At 48.3% G+C, this 21,752-nt stretch overlaps 1 protein-coding gene and 1 long non-coding RNA gene across 2 annotated transcripts; both read right to left on the reverse strand.

Annotated features, from left to right (window-relative positions):
• Positions 1-774: 774 nt before the first annotated feature.
• On the reverse strand, positions 775-9,984 carry LOC123153538 (uncharacterized). Its single transcript, XR_006476528.1, has 5 exons — positions 9,223-9,984; positions 9,040-9,152; positions 3,001-8,956; positions 1,552-2,764; positions 775-1,035 (listed from the first exon to the last, which is right to left on the reverse strand). It is a non-coding gene; the product is annotated as an uncharacterized lncRNA (long non-coding RNA).
• Positions 9,985-10,805: 821 nt separating this feature from the next.
• Positions 10,806-21,467, reverse strand: LOC123153537 (signal peptide peptidase-like 1). Its single transcript, XM_044572623.1, has 4 exons — positions 21,154-21,467; positions 19,949-20,798; positions 11,344-11,547; positions 10,806-11,152 (listed from the first exon to the last, which is right to left on the reverse strand). The coding sequence occupies exons 2-4, from the start codon at positions 20,744-20,746 to the stop codon at positions 11,036-11,038; spliced, it is 1,119 nt and encodes a 372-aa protein (XP_044428558.1). The 5' UTR covers positions 20,747-20,798; positions 21,154-21,467; the 3' UTR covers positions 10,806-11,035.
• Between the last annotated feature and the right edge of the window lie 285 nt (positions 21,468-21,752).

Below are 21,752 nucleotides of genomic sequence, written 5' to 3' on the forward strand. Positions count from 1 at the left end.
TATGCATGAGCCCAGAAGTGGACATGTGGAGGCAGCACACAGAATTCTGAAGTATTTGAAGGGAACACCAGGAAGAGGACTGTGGTTCGAAGGGAATGGCCACTTGGTAGTTGATGGGTATAGTGATGCAGACTGGGCAAGTTGCCTGGATGATCGTCGATCAACATCTGGGTATTGTGTGTTTGTGGGAGGTAACTTAGTTTCATGGAGAAGCAAGAAGCAGCCAGTTGTATCAAAATCAACAGCAGAAGCAGAATATAGAGCCATGTCTCAGGGGTTAAGTGAGATGTTGTGGGTGAGAAACCTTCTAAGTGAATTGAAATTGCTAAGAGAAGGACCTCTGAATGTCTGGTGTGACAACATCTCTGCTATATGCATAGCTAACAACCCAGTGCAACATGACAGAACTAAGCATGTAGAGATTGATCGATTCTTCATCAAAGAGAAGCTTGATGTTGGGATTATAAAGATTGAGTATGTGCACACAGGCCAACAGATAGCAGACTGCTTGACAAAAGGTTTGGCAGCAAAGGAATGCAACCTAGCTTGCAACAAGATGGGAATGATAGATATCTACCACCCATCTTGAGGGGGAGTGTTGAACCGGTATGGGCCCTAGCCCATCTGTACCTATCTCTTAGGCCCAAGCCCATGAGAAATGTTGACCTAGAAGAGGAGCTCCTCCTCCTCTGTTCCGTGAGAGCCGCCACACACCAAGAAAGACACAACAGCAGCTGCTCCTGGTACGCTACTCCTCCAAGTTCAACACTTACCAATGCTTCTTGTTATAAACCCAACAACATATCCAGTAGAACCATCTGTCACAGTCACAACACACATCCATCTTTTCTTGAAAGCAAACATACCAAGAAATATCTGCACTCTGGTAGCATACAACTTCACCTCCTCGCATCAGCAAAGCATTAACGCTCTGAACTCATGTTGAAACATCACAACCGAAACTGAAGAATAATTGACTGCCAGATCTGTCTGTCTTGTCACTTTTGGCCCATTCAGGTTTAGGAGAGCATAGTTCTGTTGATAGAACACGACACAATTACCATCACATATCTTTTTATTTCAAAACAAAATGTAATTTATATTAAGTTATCACAAAGTCGGAAAATAGAGAAGAGTAATAGTTAAGCAAACAATCTAAATACATGAGGGATTCCTCTATACACATACCCAGAAAGTACCATGTAGGTATATAATCTATCTACGCACATCCATCAATCGCCACATTACAAATTATGGTAACCAGTGACGAGCCGAAGCTATGTAGTTCCATAGTGACCATCTTGTGGTATTAAGATGTTTAGGTGCAGCTGCATAATTTGTCATTGTTTGGCCTAGATCCTCTTGGTGCATGTTTTAATAAACACAAATTCTAATCAAATCTAGCAGAATATTTGGATAGAGTAGAGAACCTTTTGAGCTCAAGCTGCTACCCAACTCATACAGAATTAAACCCAATTGATCAGTCAAAACGAAAAGTACAATCATCCGAGCATGAGGTATAGAGTAGAGCACCACGAAATCCTAGGTTACCTCTTCCAGCCGTCGTATAAGAGCCCCTTTCCATCCTCCTACGCTCTCTTCTTCGGCACCCCAAGGCCGCTGCCGCTTTGGTCACCTCCCTCACCTCTCTGGCTCCCCTTATAACCTAAGTGGACGACGACAAGGAAAGGAAATAGAAATCGAATCTATTCAACCTATTGTAGACTCACTATAAAAGTATAAAAGAACATATGCCTTGACTGGAAATTGCAACTATAATTATTAAAATAAATTTTCACATACATAAACTAATCAGACCATTAGGCAGTTGATTTTGAGTGAACAGAACACCCTCCTTAAGCGATTAACAGTTTCTCATGATATCTATGGTATAATAGAATAAACAAACCAAAGAAAAGCTATAAATGATTACTAAAAATTGTTGTTTGCTATCAAGAAAAGTGATGGTGTTGCAGCAAGATGATCTAAATGTAAATCAAATGGAGCTGAATTCTGAACCTGCTTCTCGCGCCTAGCTCGTCTAACAGTGGAATATGAGTAGCACATTTGTATGCACAACCACATTGCAGTAGCTAAAGGGGCTTGTCCCCCTCTCCCTCATGTCATTAGCTATCAATAATCATTACCTAGTTAGCCATTTGTAGAACAAGGTAAACACAGAGAAAACGAGATGGATTAATTCCTCATAGATGAGATGTATCCTCTCAGCATTACTCAAAAAAGGATACCTGATAGATGAGATGTATACTCTTAGAATTACTCAAAATCACCGAGTTCACTTTCACATACCTCAAGATCAGGTAGAACATTATATCTCTAATTATCCTCTACTCAAAAAGCATTTCAATTACTTGCAAAACCTGCCATCACCAAGACATCAACACTTGTAGCAATAGACATCGTATATCACAATATATATCATCGGCTCATCTCATGTTGCCTAAATCTACATGGACCAATCAAATAATTGTAGCCATATGAAAGAAAAAACTCAAACAGTTCAAAGAAAGGCAAAGAATCTTCGGGCTCTGTAGCAACAATGGGATTGCTCTTATTTTCGACAAACTCCTTTTGTGTAGAAGCAGTCAATCATGTCTAAAAAAATCTGGAAACAGCTAGCAGGCTAACAAATATGGCATTATTACTGCACATAACTGAATGCAAATTACAGTAAGGGGCATAACCTGTGAAGATGGCCATCTGTCCTTGTTGCTGCAACTCAACGAACATGTGAAAGGCACACCTGCAGTAGGAAGATTCAGCAGCCACATGCAGCAAGTCAGGAGTCGTGTATGAGTAAATCAGAGAAAGGAGAAAAGATGAAATCCAGAACATAAGCGGGAAGAGAAATTAGATCCTTTTTACATCAAATCAAGGCTAAAAACATGTTGAAACATACCGGTGGGTGTCTAAGGATTTATGTTTTCCAGACCAAAGAAGAAAACGATCTAGTTTTAAAGAAGAGAGTGATTACCCTACCTCCAATCATCAGGGGCGTGCAGATCTGAGTAGGGGGTCGATCCGGAGAAACCAGCGTGCACCAAGCCGCGCCGCCTCAACAGGAGTTCCTCTCCCTTCCCTCCGGCCGGTCACCGGAGCCGCCGCCGCCGGCGACCGCCTCCCTCACCTTGTGCCCCTTCTCCTTTCTTCCTCTCTTCCTCACGCCCTGGTCTCTTTGCATCAGCAGGACACCGTCGCCAGCGGAGCAAGATGCCGCACCCGCCGCCAGATCCATCGACGCCGCGCCCAGATGGCCGGCGCGGCACCAGATCGAGCGCCTGGCGGTTGGGATCGGGAGGCGAGGGAGAGGAGAGCCCGTTCTCGTGTGTGTTTTCTGGCGTGCTTTTTTTCAATTTAGAAAGGACCGTGGGTTGAATACGGTAAACTATAAGGATTTATTTGTAAAATGTTTAAACGAAACGTTTTCTCACTTAAGAAAGGACTGCGGGTTGAATACTACAAAACAGAGGGGCTTTTTGCCAAAGGGTCGACGACGTACGACCAGAAGCAGTAATTGCTTTATTAGTATATATATATATATATATATATAATAAATATATACTAGTAAATATGCCCGTGCGTTGCACCGGGAGAATCAAAACACACCTCCCTAGCCCAATGACCCAAGATAACATTCTGTTGCATCAGCCATGTAATGTATATTTTACCAATGATCTTAAAATGCATGTATGAGATGCTACACTTCAATCCTGAAAGAATTGATTAATTTAAATATCTAAATTACCTTCCTAGTTAATTTGTAGTATAATGAGTCATTACCTTCATCATTTGATTTATCATTGAGAGCCTAAATCATGAGGATCGTACATGTATGTACATATATAAGAAATTAAGATTTAATTGGTAAGTTACCAGATGCCCATTACTGATTTTCGTTACCAAATTTCTTCTAAACTTACATGCACGGAGACCTATAAAGTCTAAAGTACAACTCAATTTTCTTTCATATAGAAGGAAACATAATAAACAGATTTGCACATACCACACTAAAACGAATTTTCTATTTGAAGAGGTCACAATAATTTTCATGAAATCAGGTGTATGATTCGGAATTTCTTTTTTAACCATGCATGCTTCAGATTCCATGGAAAGGCATTATTCCCAGTGTGTTGCAACGGAAAAAAATCATCCCTCATACGCACACCTGAGAGCATCGGCGAATCCCTTCAAATCTTTCACAATGCCCCACGAGAAACAACATGATAAGTGGTGTAAGTTCATAAGGTTGTATTATTTGTGAAATGTATTCAACATGTTTCCAATTTATTAGACTACAGAAATATCAACGTTAAGCCGGGATTTTCAAAATACCCCATATAAAGAAGATATTAATAAAGGTTGCATCATAAATGGAATTTTAGGAATGATGATTAATATAATAGCATATTTGAAATCTACACATCTTTTTAAAGGGATTTCCATATATAACATGTTAGATTTGGCGTTAGGATTTGAAAGTGATTAATATAGTACCATATTTGAAATCTACACATCTTTTTAAGGGATTTCTATATATAACATGCTAGATTTGAAGTTAGGGTTTGAAAGTTATGAGTTTTTTTGACATTGAAAGTGATTAATATAATACCATATTTGAAATCTACACATCTTTTTAAGGGATTTCTATACATAACATGTTAGATTTGGAGTTAGGGTTTGAAAGTTATGATTTTTTTTTTGAAATATATGAATATGTCCAAAAAATAGAGTAACTGGTACATTGTGCTGCCCATCTGCTAAGTGACGCTGGAGCGAGTAGTAATATCCTACGCCTACCAACATTAATAGGAGAGAAAAATAAAAGGAGGAAAAGGGAGCAAGGGGACTCGAACCTGGGTCTCCCAGGTAAACAGGCGAAAAAAATCATCCCTCATACGCACACCTGAGAGCATCGGCGAATCCCTTCAAATCTTTCACAATGCCCCACGAGAAACAACATGATAAGTGGTGTAAGTTCATAAGGTTGTATTATTTGTGAAATGTATTCAACATGTTTCCAATTTATTAGACTACAGAAATATCAACGTTAAGCCGGGATTTTCAAAATACCCCATATAAAGAAGATATTAATAAAGGTTGCATCATAAATGGAATTTTAGGAATGATGATTAATATAATAGCATATTTGAAATCTACACATCAGCATATTTACTAGTATATATATATATAAATATAAATATAATATATAATATATAATATATATATAATATTATATATAAGTATAATAAATATAAATATAATATATAATATATAATATATATATAATATTAATATTATATATATATTATATATTATATTTATATTTATATATATATATATATATATATATACTAGTAAATATGCCCGTGCGTTGCAACGGGGTAACCAAATTGCTTAGGTTGTGTCTTCTTCGATTTCAACCACCGTCCAACCAGAACCCGATGTGGCATAACAGCATTTGGATTGTACCGCTATGTGCAGTAGTGGCATGGCATGGCATGTACATTGTGTCTAGCATAAGCCGGAAGCAAGTATCTCAATGTATTTTTCCATCCTCATCTAAAGCAGGGCAGCTCGCAGACATGTCAAAATGGCCTCTATTAGCATTCCCCGATATAAATTGTTAACATAAAAGATTAATTCATTTCCTTTACAACGAACACGGCTGTCTCCCCATTAGCAAAAAATGCTGATAGTACATCAAGGCTTTCATCTACAACGTCCGAGGCCAAAGAATCTGAGCATGTACCTTCGGAAGTAAGCACACTATACGAAACAGAGAAGCAAACAAAAATAGAATACCCTTCTACTTTGGGAGCTCCAACACCAACAAAAGCTTGCCACAACTGTTATCACAAAAGCTACTGAATGAGCCAAGCAAAAAAATAGAAAGGTTATAGGAAACAGTCTGTACGTCTCCCTCAAAGCCAACAACGATCCTCCATGGACAAGACACTTCATGGTGGATTAACCTTATGTGGAACACAGAACTCATCATGTGAGTCCACGTCGCCTGAATGCCCCTCTTGGCTAGGGTCAACCTTCTCTGGATCATAGAACTCATCATGTGAGTCCGCTAGCACCTTGCTCTCTTACAACAAAGGGAACCTGTTTATAAGAACCCGGATAACCCAAGTACTCCAAAAGTTGTCCTAATTTTTGCATGACAATGGTTTTAAAGTCTGACTACTTATTGGTTGCATGGCAGCATGGACTACTCGTTCTTATAACACACATCTAATATATATTTTCCTTTATTCTGTCAATTTTTTCAGTGAGATTCTATCACACTAACATACAAATCAACACTCGTGGGTCATGCTGAATTAGCTTCCAGATACATACAAAATGTAAGTCGTAAAGACAATGGACATATCAGAATCTATGGAAGTGCATAGAGAAATCTGGGAGATGAGTTTCAGTTTTGTCAAGTTTGTTACTTTGTTTGGTGTTAACAGAGTCGATGGACATGCCAGAAGAAAAAAAAAATAGATACAGCAGGTTGATTTCCTACCAACTTGATAATGGTGTGTCATTTTTTCTGCAGTAGATTAACTCGTGAACAATGCCATCCTTGTAATCGGGGAATAATTGAAGAGAATAGTAAGCAAAGTATTCTGCCATCTCGCATGAATAGTAAGAAAAGTAGTTTAACTCCTGAACATTTTTTTCGTACAGTTTGGAAAATGCTTACTAACCGATATTCCCTCTATTCCTAAATATAAGTCTTTCTACAGATTCCACTACATACATACGGAGCAAAATGAGTGAACCTACACTCTAACATAGTCTATATACATCCGTATGTAGTTTGTATTGAAATCCCTAGAACGACTTATATTTAGAAACAGAGGGAGTAGAAGAGAAATCAATATTCTCACATTGAAGATATGAGGCAAGCACCCACCTACAATCTGTCCATCACCCCATTGGAAGCCAAGCTCCCCTTTTGCTCGGTTCCTCACTGCTGCACGTACCGATTAGTGGGGACATATTTTTTTTGTCCTATCTACTTTGGAAAAGAAGAGGTAAGGACCTACAGTACTGCAAATCTTCATATTTAAACATATTAACAATCCCTTGTTTTTCTTTCAGAAAAGCAATCCCTGGTTTTATTATAATTATAGATTATCTTAAAATCGATTTCTACTTTGTGATTTGTCAAAGCATAAAGAACTGTGTAGAATAAGAGGTCGTATTTCAATGATTTGGATGTTGCATTGACATCAGATAATTACCTACTGCATGTAATAGCTAGTGATCGATGGATGCAAGTTGGTATAACTTTAATGTCAAATGTATAGAAAAATATCCAAAGTCTACTCCTGGTGTTGCTGCAAGGATTAGATGCTGGCATGCTGTGACTGGAACCAGCAGAAATTATACAAAATGCACAATTTTAAAATTTATGAACTAATTGAGCATGTTTTTCTCTTCGTGTTGCAGGTAAACAAAAACATATAGATCAAATAAGTTAGATGAACCAGCAGATATTTTATTAGTGAGCTCTATAGATGCAGCAATCAGTAACAGACCATCTCCATGAGCTTTGACTCCATGAATAGTACTTAATACAGGAAAAAGGGAAGGCCAATATTGCTCAATTGTTACTGAAATTTTAAAGGAAATCAAGTGGCACTACAACATCAGGACATATGTGTAGAACGAAATGCCCATTGATTGCAGTAGAAGACAATTCACTTCATATCCTTTCAGAATAACACATTAACTCTTGGAGCATGTACAACAGAAATGGAACATAAAGCTAACCAAGAATACATATCCATGTGCGCCACTTTCAGAATATATGACATAGTACCTCTGAGATATCTAACTTGTTGTTTCCATGCATTCAAGAAGCACTTAATTACTTTCAGGGATCTTATTACAAATTTAATTTGTTTGATTCAAACTTATGTAGTAGCATGGCATTTTTCTGAGACATCCAAAAAAATATGTTTACATATCAAATAGGCAACACCAGTAATTATTGGTCCAAATAAGGCATGGACAGGTTTGCATCTGCTAAAGAACATTATATTGTTTCTCCTATTCCACAACCTATGACCACATTTAAGCATGGACAGATTCGTGTATATGATAACAGAACAACATGCTCCATGTCATAAATCACAGGCTAGGAGGAAGCGATGCAGATGAGGGTGGATTAGCATACTTGTTAGCAGTTGTGCTTGTCAGCCTAGTGGAGGATGTAGAGGTAGGTGACAGAGCTTCTTCACCTCGGGTGACTGCACCGCCATGTTCTTACATAACATAGTATTCCTACAAATATGCAATTCAGAATAGAAAGGTACAATTATCAGGCTCAGTACCCTATTCAGAACAGAAAAACAAATCTTATTAATTGAAAGGTACCTTGTGCAGATATATAAAAGTTCAGTACCCTGTTCCTCCTTTCCAAATCTACCAGACTGCTTAATTTACAAACAAAGAAACCTGTGCTGCTTGCCATGGAAGAGATGGAGGCGGGAAAACAAAACCTTAGAAAACATGATGGTTGTATAACCCCAGAAATGTCAAGGATTTGGCATGAGTGTCACAGGCGGCCAAGCAAATCTGCTACTTATTGACACACACACGCATGCACAGTACATATTGTCAACCAAAGTAACAACAAATCAGAGACATGTGCCTCATGTTGTCCCCACAGTTCAATGGAATGGATTGTATCTAATCAGGACATCCAATCAGTGGTTTCATCATCACAAAGAACTCACGAACATGTACAACAATGGAGCAGGTACCTTGTCTGCTTGGAGCTCCTTGTGCGGGTCATGTTGTGGATGCCCTCCATGGAAGGAAGGACCTGCTGCTGCTGCTCCAGCCCGAATCAAATCAAGGTGGTTAGACCCTACAATCCATCCATATACAATCAGGTATTTGCACTGAAGATGCAAATAGTCCACTGTAGACACTGCAGCAGAGAAGAGAGGGAGCTTCACCAATAGAGCAGAAAAATCAAATGGAATCCAACAGAGAGAAGAGAAGAAGGAAGACCTGCAGATGGTGGAGCCCTTAAGGATGATGACCTGCAGATGGTGAGGGAACTCCATCACCATCTGGAAGAAGACGGCTTGAGCTACTGGTCCATGGCGATGTTGGATGTGTGCCTGCGTGAGGGAGAGAAGAGCATCAGGGAAGGGGAGGGAAGAAGGGCAGAACCATGGCATCGACACTCACCAGGGTGGAACATTGACGAGCAGCTCCATGGCGTGGGTCTCCTTGACGAGCAGGTCCGATCCAGGCGCGGATCTTTCCGCCGCCATGGATCTCCCACTCCTCTCCTCTCCTCTCGGGATTCAAGCGGTCGTCGACGGATAAGAGGAGGGGCGGAGCGGATTTTATCCATCGTCGAGGTAGCCACCACCGTCATCATCGCCGTCGGTCACCATGGCCCAGCGGCTAGGTCTTCCAGTGCGAGGAGTGAGGGAGGGAGGGAGGGCGGATCTGACCGCTGCCTGAGCTGTCGCGGGGGAGGGGCGCCGCGGCCATGAAGGCCCGCCTCCAACTACAAGGAGTGCGCGCCGCCGCGCCGGATCCTTCTGTCTCCCGCGCCCGTCCATCGTCACCCGGCTCCGGCGAGCTCCTGCGTGGGTCGCCGCACCGCCCCACTTTTCTCCCTTCTTCTCAACCTCACCACCCAGTCTCTTCTCTGCCATGGATCCGCCCGGGAAGCCGCGCTCCGGCCTTCCTCGCCCCCCGCGTCGCCGCCCACCTCCGGATCCGCCTCCAAGCCCCCGCCGTGCGCGGATCCGGCCCCTGCAAGCTCCAGTCGCGCCGCCCATGTAAAAAGGACCGCGTTTTGAATATACCAAAACATAGGGTCCTTTGTGCAAAATTAAAGCGTTTTTCCAGATCCACTTAAACAGGGACTGCGGGTTGAATTCGAATAAACCGAAGGACTTTTATGCAAAATCGATAGCGACGACGGAAAGAGGAAAGATATATATATATATATATATATATATATATATATATATATAGGGAAAGATATGTCCGGCGTAATACTTATGAAAATTAATTAAAAAATAGCCTATAACCGATGGAAAAAATCAAGTGGGGGCAGCTGCCCCCACGTCTCTTCACGTAGGTCCGCCCTGTCGACCGGAGCTCCTCGTCCGCTGACTTCTACAGCTCCGCCCCACCTCACAGTAGTACTCAGACAGCCCAAGGTCGTCTCTTGACACACACGCGGTGGTGTAGGCGGCCGCGGCGGTGTTGGTTTTGTCAGGCACCCGATGAAGTGCACGACGTTGAAATTATGAGGGTTGAGAGAATGGCGATTGAAAAGGACCAAGGGATAGCGAGGAAGAGGATGGGCGGTGTGTGGGTCCATGCGAGGACGCGCGCCCGTGACAAGCTTTGCGAGGGGATCGATCAGGCTTGATCCAATCCAACGGGGCGCATTTGACCGGCGGAGAATGTGGCCGGTTGACCAGCCCGCAATGTTTCCCATGTAAAGTATGCTGGTTTCTCAAAAAAAAATGTAAGTATACTGTGATTAACGTTACCTTCTGAAGTGGAAATATTGCACCAGTGGCTGCTAATTTATCTCAACAAGAAACATGTTGTCAAAGAAAATACGTACACCGGATTTTTTATTTTTACAATTATTAAATCTGCTTTCAGATTGCAGGAAGAAAGGAGAAAGGACTGCTCAGCTCTCTTCCTTTTTTTTAGTTCGCCGAACACCAATTTAAATCAAATACCTCAATATAAACACTTTGAGTAATCACGAAACATGACTAGAAGTAGCTTCATCGTTCAAGCAAGAGAGAATAGAAAATTTCACCAAATATAATACGGAGTAACAATTTCCATTACAGATAAATTACATATTGTTTCCTCTTGTGAGAACATGGTAAAAGGCTTAGATTACTAAGGCCAAACTATCTTATAAATATTCTCCTGTAGAATGAGAAGCTTGGAGCAGATTTTTTTAGCTAGATTACATCACAAGAGGTTGTGATTTTTATGGCCATGTTGGATCATCTCAGACTTCCAGCAAATGAGCTTTCTCGTTCACAATTGTGCCAGATCCTTCCCACAGCTCCCACAGATCATTCCTCAACCATGACAGGTACACAATGGGCCCGAGTGTCGAGGGCACCTGAAATCAGAAGTTCCGTCACAAAGAAGATCATGCATACCATACATGCCATTGTGGCATTGCTCAAGCTGACTACAAGTACTTCGCTGCTTAAGAATAGGCGCAACCAAGTCTGGCAAGCATAGCTCGGTAGGGCAAAGAAAATGAAAGTAATGTCTGAAAACCTGAGACTATCAGCAGGCAAAACATACCAGGTAGAGTAGAGCAGGCTGGGGAGACTGAGACAAGATCCCAGCTGCCAATGCAGTTACCAAGCCAACACCATAACCTGTTAGCGCAAACCATACATATTTTCGCCGCTTTGAGGAGGGAGATAAGTCTGATGGAACAGCCACATCTTTGCTCTTGCGATGATCGAAAGAGAGTACAAGAGCTAGAAGCATCCCTGGGATGGCCTGCAGTTTTCACAGTAACAAAGCATAGAAGTGAGTTGAGCATATGCAGCTTCACGTGAAGACGAATATGCAAATTAATCAATAAAGATCAGTGTAGATGACTATAATACACCTTTTTAGACTTAACCATATGATAATATGCAACCTACAATAATGTAATACATTAACCGTATGATGACAATAATGTGCTTCAAGACCTTTTTAGGCTGCAAAAGTTCTTAGATCGGAACTAATTTTCCTGATCACATAACATCAGAGGGAATGAAATGCGCCATTAGTCCTTTAACTCAAACTGTGCACGCCTTAGGCCAACAACTCAGGAATTGACCGATTTAGGTCATAAACTTGCTAAATTGATCAAATAAGGCCAAAACCGATTCGGGAGGAAAAAAAACTGACCACGTAGCTGCCACGCCAGCCTACCTTTGACCACTTGCAAATTGACTATTATTTACAGGTGTATTTTTGCAACAGCGCTGACTTCCTTGTTCGATTGCATTTAATTTTTTTTTAAAGGCCACACAAGTCTGAGTTCAACAGGGCTCGAACCTGAGGCCCCAGGGTAGAACCAATGCTCAATCACCACAACGATGCTAAGAGATTTGTGTATAGATTAGCTTACATGGTGTATATATTAATGTGGCATTCTTCAGGAACGGCTGGTGAGAATGCTCCGCTCCCACCCCCGCCTAGCTCCTTCCCTCCTCTAGCCCCGCTGTCGCCGATTCCCCGCCGGCAGCCCTCCACCCCACCGCGAGCCCCTTCCAGCTCCCCTCCCCGCGGCACCCGCCATGGCTTCCTCCGGCGCTGACCCTGCTGGGCGCCGAGCGACCCTCTCCGACTGCGACCGCGTGTCCTCTGGGGGCAGCGGGTTCGAGTCGGAGAGCGAGTCCTCGCCGCGTTCCTATAGCGACGTCGCCCGGACCCCGCCAGCTTCTGCACCGGCGCCTACGGCGCTGCCCGCCCCGGCGCCCCCTCGACAGCCTGCCGCAACCCGCCTCGGCCCCCGCTCCGAGGTGCATCGCATCTCCGGCGGGGTTCAGGTTGATGCCGACGGGTTCAAGCAGCCACGGCGCAGGCACCGCGGCAACCGCCCGCGCTCCTCGGCCGGGCCAAGCCCTCCGCCGCTGCGACGGCGCAGCCCGTCGCCGGAGGAGGTCGCGGGGCTCTGCTTCCGCTGCCTCGACCATCGCCACCGGGTTAGAGACTGCACCAACGACATCCACTATCGCCGATGCCTCGAATCTGGCCACGACTCTCGCTCCTGCGAGAACAGGCGCCGCGACGCCACCGGACGTGCCCGCGCCACCAACGTCGGCCCCTCTGCCGTGGATGCGGCCACGCGCCAGACCGCCCCCCCCGCCGCCACCCCCGCCGCGCCGGGCCGCGCCTACGCCGCCACCCTTGCCGCTGGTGACCGCCCTGGTCACAGCGCCCCCCCCCCTCGCGCGCCGGAGCCTGAGCCCGTGCGGGTGATCATGGCCCACTCCATCGAGATGGAGGAGGCGGAGGACGTCCTTAGCCGCGCCATGGCCGCCTCCATCACCGGCAACCGACCACGTGTGTCCGGCGCTGAGGTCTCCGATGTGCTCATCAACACGTTTGAGCTGGTCGACGGCGACTTCACCGTGCATGAGCACCACCCCGAGGACTTCTTAATCCTCTTCAGCTCCCATACCACCAAGCGCCGCCTCGACGGAGAGCACTTCATCAACTCGCCGCGATTCTCGCTCTCCCTCAGGCCATGGAGCAAACTATCTCACGCCGGCTCCGGCGACTTCGAGTACCGCGTCGAGCTGGAGCTCCGCGGCGTTCCGGCGCAGGCTTGGCACCTGTCCACCGCCGAGCACGTCCTGGGCACGAGCTGCTGGATAGAGCGCCTTCACCCCAAGACGCGCTCCAGGGCCAACCTTGCGACGTTCAAGCTGGCCGCGCGCACACACCACCCCGACAGCATCCGCCGCGCCGCCGTTCTGGAGATCGTCGAGCAGATCCCCGCGCGCCTGAGCTCTGACAAGCCCACCATCAGGACCCTCACTTACCCTATTGCCATTGCTGTGGCCCGCGTTGAGCCAGCTAGTGCTCCAGTCCTCCGCGGCCAGCATGGAACGGGACAGGGTGGGGATGGTGCGCACGGCGGTGCCCACGACAACCGCAACCGCGCACCAGGACCCGGCCAAGGTAGAGCGCGCCGCCGGGGCCGCAAGCGCCGACGTACGGACGTCGCGCCGCCCGGCCACGCTGATGGCATGGCGATGGACGACGCGCTGTGGCGGGCACAAAACCGGCCCGGACGTGTGGACAGACTCGCCGTGTCGCATGCTTGGCCTGCTCCCGCCGGCGAGGGCGCGCCGCCGTCCGTACTGGGACAGGATCTTCGCATGGCATCGTGGCCTGGTCAGCAGGGGACCCACCCCCCTCGTCAACGTGCCAGAAAAGGAAGAGGCAGAGGATCACAAAGGGGCGCTTTGCAGGCGGGCCCCGTGGATAAGACTGTCGGGGACGCAGTTGTCCCCATGACCACGACGACCACACCTATTGGTAGCACTGCTTTGGCTACTGCGGCCCCGGTTGCGGGCGTGGTGGCGGGCCAGGCACTAGCTGGCGACCCCCCGTTGGTTGCAAACTCACCAGAACCAGCGCGGGATTCGAATACGGCTGGGAACGGCGTGCCCGAGGACGATCGCGTGGGGGCCACGTCTGGCTCGCCTGATCCCATGCATTGTCGGGATCTGGACGCCGTCAGCGCGGTTCCTCATACACCGCCAACGCCTGTGGGCCATCCTGCGGCTCGGTCGGGCCAAAGCACCAACCCCTCCACGCCAGCGTCTGGGGAGATGGGCCCTGGTGACGGCGACTGCCTGCACACCGGGCCCCACGCGGAGGCATGCGCGCTGTCCCCGACAGCCTCGCAACCGCCCAATCCCGTGCCAACGACGCCCGCGTCACGGCTGGCCACGCCCCAAGCCCGGCCCACCACGCAAGAGGCCGTCGTGGGTCTCGTTGCCCCCATGCCGACAGAAGCCCAACATGGCTCCCCACGTCCGACGCCGGGGAGGTTCGCGTCGCCGCCAATCACGCTGCGTCGATCTCGCGCACGCCCCTGCATGCCGAAGACTTGGACTCTAGGCGAGTTTCTCGCAGCCGCAACGAAGCACATTACCGCGGCTTTGCCAACCCCGGGGAAAAAACCGCGCCGCCCGCTGAACTTCTCGCCCAGACGTGGCCGATCGGCCACCATCGCCGTCTCGCCAGCTGCACCACCCACTGCTGAGCGTCATGCGCAAGTTCAGATCCTCCGCACGCTAGGGATTGTCGGGACCAACCAGAGGATCACCGTTGCCGAGATGAAGGCGTATGACGACATGTTCGCGGCACCAATCCCGCTCTCGGTGCTCACGGCCATCGCTGCCCTTGTAGACCGAGAACTACCCGCGGACTTCTCTACCGCGGCTGCTGCGACGGCCACCGTTCGGTTGGCCGGCTCGCCATAGGGCTATTGTGATGTCCACCCCCGTCGATCATGTGCACCCATGGATCACGACATCAAGATAGCTATATGGAATGTGCGCGGCCTTAACGCGCGTGCCCGGCGCTATGCCGTTAGATCGCTGCTTAACACCATCGGAGCCTCCATTGTATGCCTACAAGAAACTAAAGTGGCTTTGATGTGCTCGTCCGTTGTCCTCAATACCCTCGGTTCGGAGTTTGACGACTACACGTACCTCCCGGCGAATGGCACGAGGGGAGGTATCCTGCTCGCGTGGAAGAGTAGGGTCGTGTCGATCACTGACCCCCTGTTCACCGCGAACGCCGTCACGGCAAGAGTGGCCGCGGCCAGTGGCACGCCATGGTGGATGTCCGTCGTTTACGGCCCCCAAGAGGACGCGGAAAAGATCGCCTTCCTGCAGGAGATACGCGATATACGCGCGGACTGCCCCGGGCCATGGATGCTTTGCGGTGACTTCAACTTGATCCTACACGACGAAGACAAAAATAACGGCAACCTGAACCGCCGCATGATGGGAAAATTCCGCCGCCTCATCAACGACCTCGCGCTCAAGGAGGTATATCTCAATGGAAGAAGATTCACGTGGTCCAACGAGCAAACTCCGCCCACCCTGGTGCACCTGGACCGCGTGTTTTGCACCGCGGACTGGGAGGACGCGCATGGCGGCTGCCACTTGAGATGCCTCGCCTCCGTCGTGTCCGACCATTGCCCGCTCCTCCTTGATTGCGCACCCATGCATGCAGCACATCGGAGGTTCCATTTTGAGGATTTCTGGTTGCGGCTTGACGGATTCCACGACACAGTTGCGGCGGCTTGGGGATCGGTGCACGACCCGGACCCTTTCCGGCGTCTCATGCTGCGCCTCCAGAGCACGGCCCGCTCACTGACGAGTTGGAGCGCCAAGTCCAAAGGTTGCATTCGTGACAAGATGGCCTTTTCCCGCGAGCTCATATCGCGCTTTGACAAGGCCCAGGAAGACCGCGCGCTCTCCCCCCCGGAAGATTGGCTGCGAAAACAGCTCAAGATCTCATACTTGGGGCTGGCTTCTCTCGAACGCACGATTGCGAGGCAACGGGCGCGGATCACCATGCTCAAAGACGGCGATGCTAACACAGCCTTCTTCCACCGGCAATGTTCATTCCGCCGACAGAAGAATCACATATTCCGCATTGTGGTCGACGGACAAGTGATCACCGATCAGGAGGGAATGGCCCAAGCGGCCTTCACGTACTTTGATGAGCTCCTTGGCTCCCCCGTCGCCCGCAACCACACGCTGGATCTATCGCAGATCATCGAGCCCCATGACCTGACTGACCTCGAGGCACCATTCAGCCCGGAGGAGATTTGGGACGCCGTCAAGCGCCTCCCGGCTCGCAAGGCGCCGGGGCCGGACGGATTTACCGCGGATTCTTGCGGGCCTACTGGAGCATCATCAAGCAAGACTTTTTCGACGTCTTCCAGCAGCTCTTTGAGCTGCGCGGTCGTGGGTTCAGCAAGCTCAACCAGGCCCTCTTAACATTACTCCCAAAGCGGGCAGATGCGTGCCAACTACGCGACTATCGGCCAATATGCCTCATTCACCTTGTGGCGAAGATCTTCGCGAAGGTGCTATCGCTCCGCCTAGCGCCCAGACTAGGAAACATGGTCAGCCGCAACCAGAACGCTTTCATCCCGGGACGGAGCCTGCACGACAACTTTGTCCTCGTCCGGCAATCAATGAAGCTGCTGCACCAACTTGGGGCTCCGAGAGGGATGCTCAAGCTCGACCTAACGCGCGCCTTCGACTCCCTATCATGGCCCTTCCTTTTGAGGCTCTTGGCCAATACGGATTCGGACCGCGCTTCAGGGAGTGGCTCGCGATCTTGCTATCGTCTTCGAGCACCCGGATCATGATCAATGGTGAGCCGGGACCGCCAGTGTGGCATCGCTGCGGGCTGCGCCAGGGAGACCCCGTTTCTCCGCAGCTCTTCGTGCTCGCCGTGGACATCCTTGGACGTCTAATCAGCCGCGCCCACGACGCCGGCATACTGCAGCGGCTGCACCCCCGACGAGACATTCCGGCCATATCCTTGTACGCCGACGACGTGATGCTATTCTGCCACGCCACGCAAGACGACGTGGAGGCCGTCCGCGCGATCCTGGCCACATTCAGTGAAGCTAGCGGCCTCCGAGTCAACTATGCCAAAAGCTCCGCCACCGTTTTCAATGGCGACCCCGAGGCGGATGCAGCAATTGATCAGGTGGGATGCGCGAAAGCGGAGCTACCCATTACTTATCTTGGCATCCCTCTCACGCTACGCCGCCCCTCAGCTGCCCAACTACAACCCCTCGTCGACTCGGTGGCCGCTCGGCTCCCCACATGGAAGGCATGGCTCATGAACAAAACCGGGCGGCTGGCTTTGGTCAAATCGGTGCTCGCCGCGATCCCGATACATCAGCTGCTCGCGTTCGCGCCGCCCAAGAAGACCTTGAGACAGCTCGAAAAGATCCAGCGCGGCTTCTTGTGGGCTGGGTGCGCTGCTGCTAATGGCGGACACTGCCACGTCAACTGGCGACGTGTGTGCCGCCCGCTCGAGTACGGCGGGCTCGGGGTCCAGGACCTGGAGCGTGCCGGCCTAGCGCTGCGCCTGCGCTGGATGTGGTTCTCCCACACGGACGACGACCGCGCATGGCGAGGCCTCGACCTCCAGTTTTCCCGCGAGGAGCGCGCGTTGTTCTTCGCATCGACGACCATGGAGCTTGGCGATGGACAGACGGCATTGTTCTGGGATGACCGATGGCTCAACGGCCAGTCCGTGCGGGAGCTCGCGCCGGCACTCTACCAATGCATTCCCAACCGGCGACGCAAGTTGACAACGGTGGCCGCAGGCCTAGCGGGCAATGCTTGGGCTCGTGACATTCAAGGAGTGATAGGGATCCACGAGATTGGCCAATATCTCAGACTGTGGCAGGCCGTGCAGCAGATCAGCCTATCAAACCGGCCCGACCGAATGCTCTGAAGATGGACGGCTAGCGGCAACTACACGGCACGGTCATGCTACGCCGCAACCTTCGATGGATCCATGAAATGCCCCTCCTGGAAGCTTACCTGGAAGAGCTAGGCACCGTGCCGTGTACATTTCTTTCACTGGTTGGCTAGCCAGGACCGGTGCTGGACGGCGGAGAGACTAGCCCGTCGCGGCCTACAGCACCATCCACGATGCCTCCTCTGTGATCAGGCCCCAGAGTGTGGCACCTGCTCCTGGAATGCCCGTTTACGCGGCAGGTCTGGCACGACGTGCTGGCTTGGGCGAGGATACCTTCTCAACCGCCAAGCAATGAGCCCACCCTCACGGACTGGTGGCAACGAATGAAAGGGCAGACCCCACATGCGCTACGGAAAGGCCTGCAATCTATCGCCATGCTCGTCCCTTGGATGATTTGAAAACAACGCAACGAGTGCGTCTTCGACAATGCGCGCCCCTCGGTTACCGCACTCGTAGATAGGATTAAGGCCGAAGCCAAATGTTGGGCACAAGCTGGCGCTTTGGGTCTCAGGGTAGTCCTCCCCACCAACTGGGATGTCCACTGATAGGTTGCCAATCCATGTAACCACCACCTCCTAGGAGGATTGTATCTTCTCATCTTTTCAGTGAAATGAAACGCAAAGAGTCCTTTGCGTTTTCTTGAAAAATATATTAATGTGGCACACTGGTTTTTAGATTTATTTATTATTTATTATTCTTTTGCAAGGGGGCGACCGAATCCAATCAGGCGATCAATTTCCTTCTGTTGCGATCGTTGCTTTCTCTTTCGATGGATGTTTCCTTCTGTTGTAGATCCTATTGTTCCAGTCAGGCTGACATTAAGTAAGCATGATCGGCTGCTGTGGCAGCAGAATCGGCTGCCATGGCAGCAGAATCCATTGATCGTATGTATATCATGTAACCCTCTACATACACAAAATACTTGGCATCCTAGTGGTCAGCATGTGTCCCCCCTTACCCTTAGGGCGCGGCTATGAGTTTTAGTGAACACACCATGGGCTTTATATAATTTTTCAAACACACTTTCGAAACAATCAACTGTATCCTTGTGTCCTGATATATCTTGTCCGCTGCATCTTTGTGCACAAAGCTCTTAATGTTCTAGTGGTTCAAGTCCCATGAAACACGCGGCATTTTATTTTATTTTCCCTATATCGGATTAGGTTGGCGCTTTTGCAAAAAAAAAACTGTAAAAATGAGTCAATTTGTGAGCGGTCTAAAGTAGGCTGACATGGCAGGCACATGGCTGGTTTTTCCCCTCCCGGATCACTTTTGGCCTTATTTGATCAAATCATCAAATTAACAAGTTTATGGTCTAAATTGATCAATTCCGAGTTGATGGCCTAAAGCATGAATCAGTTTGAGTTAATGAACTAATGACACATTTCACTCCATCATGTGCTCAACAAAACTTTCGACAAAACTGATCAAGGAGTGCGTGTGTTTAGCTTGCTTCCTTAATAAATTATGACCTAGGAGAAGCCAAAAATGTATAGAACGTAACTCAATTCACACTGAAAATATTCGTAGTCCTATAAGGCTCCTATTATTATGTTCAGGAATGATTCACCATCAAATTCCTACATCTTCAGTTCCATGTAGCCAAAACGATATGCACATAATCAACAGCCCACATTTAATTTGGCAAGTCACTTATTGTAGAAAACAAAACCAAGTTAGTGAATTAAGACAGGAAGAAAGAGTAACCAAAAACAAGTTTGAAACCTTTGAATACAATGGCTATGAGTACTATTTTAAGGCAGGATTAAAGAATGAACACGAAATCATATTTGGATCGGTGGCACTAAAAGGATCAAAACACCAAGTTTGCCTGGACGGAAAAATTGTAACATAAGTAACTTACCATGTCTCCAAGGCCAAGCATCATGTAGTCACCAGGAGTGCTTCCTGGAAAAATCCCGCCCAACAAATTCCTAGGGAAGACAAGCTTCACCGGAAGCTCTATCTTCTTCGTAATCAACTGCAACCCAGGCAGGCTAAGCTTGTTTGCTACTGTGTGAACTGGGTTAGATGCCTTCTGAGTGGCAACAGAAACCATAACATTTGCTCCGAAAAACCTCTCGGAGAAGAAGACCCAGAAAACATCATAGACAAACAGACAGACGAGAAGCAACGAACAAATCTTTATGTTGGGAAGCCTCACATGACTGACAAATGCTATGCATATGGAAATCCCAAGTACGTTATTTAGCAACCAATGCCCTGTTACCAGCCACACTGCCACCGTGCTTATGCAGAAAGTCAATAGCAATCCTTGCAACCGGGTAAATGACTTGGAACAGCACCTCGACACGAAAGGATCCATTAGATTGAGCTGCGACTTGGCGTAGGCGATAGACGGAGACAGACAGAAGAAGAGCGCCATCACAGAGGCTCCGGCGGTAAACGCGGTGACGAGGTGCGATACAGATGAAAACAGATAGAACATCAGCAGTAGGCTGCATGAGCTTGCAAGGGGGATCATGAGAGCCTGCGACCGATCAAGTGTGATGGATGCCTCCGAGAAGTCCAAGTTCCTCTCCATCTCCTTGCCATGGTCCAGAGCACGCGATGCTGATGCGTAGGCAACTGAAACAGCCGTCACGATGAGGGCAAGTGACGCCGGCTCAAGCAAATAGGACAGCTTCCACAAGGACTCCATTCTATGAAATATTAACAGTAGCCCACCTTTATTTTATACTCTGGTCTTTGACCTGCTATGCCCAAAGAGTAGACAGTAGTGAATATCAAGTGGGATGCCAAAAGCCCAAAACATGGCACACAGAGCACAAGTCGTTCTTTCCATTTTTATTCTTTTCATACAAATTTGTTAGCAGTTGTGCAGTTTCTCTCAGATTTTCAATTAGTACTACACAAATTGAACAAAACTTTGACAGAGCCAGGGGAGGACTTAAAAGATCAATTTTGGGGTGAAAAATTAAACTCTAATTAGGAGTAACTTTTGGATAATCCTATCAATCAGGGGCGGATCTGGATGGTGTGCCAGCTGCAGAAATTGTCGAGGCCGACGGGCTTAACTAATAACGGGATGAAAAAACAAGCTCGTACCTTAAAACCCACTGGGCAAATATTGCGGAGGGCCACGATGTTGCGACGAGGAAGAACGCGGACGGCGATGGCAGAGATTTACAGCCGCGTTGGTAGTTCAGGACTCAGGAGGAAAAGGAAAGAAAGATTGGATCGAACCCCCTCCTTGCCCACGAGCTGCGCGGGGGCGCAGATGGGAAGCCGGCGGCGGACCGAGAATATGAGTTGCCGGCGGCAGGTTTCCCCCGTGAGATTGATGTCGGGGGCAGTGCAGTAATTCTGCGCGGGAGGGCAGCTCTGTCTTATTTATTTTTCCTGTCTTGGGTGCTTAGGCCCTCTACTATGTGACCTGTGCCTGGTGCATTAAAATATGGTAGATTGGGCATCGATGCCCTCAGGAGAAAATTTGGCACCGCCCTCACACCGTTGGGTTGCAGCCCATAGAAAAGCGGGGCCCGCACATACATAAAGAAATCGAGCAAGCCAACCTCCCCCTCGATCCTTTGCGCTGGAAGTGGGCATCGGTGCACAGTTTAATGTATTTTATTGTCATGCAGGAAGTGGGCATCGGTGCCAGCACTTGCTCCGGTTCCACAATATTTTTTATAGCACCGCATGGG

The sequence above is a fragment of the Triticum aestivum genome, chromosome 7A (genome assembly GCF_018294505.1).
Source record: "Triticum aestivum cultivar Chinese Spring chromosome 7A, IWGSC CS RefSeq v2.1, whole genome shotgun sequence".
NCBI lineage: Eukaryota > Viridiplantae > Streptophyta > Magnoliopsida > Poales > Poaceae > Triticum > Triticum aestivum.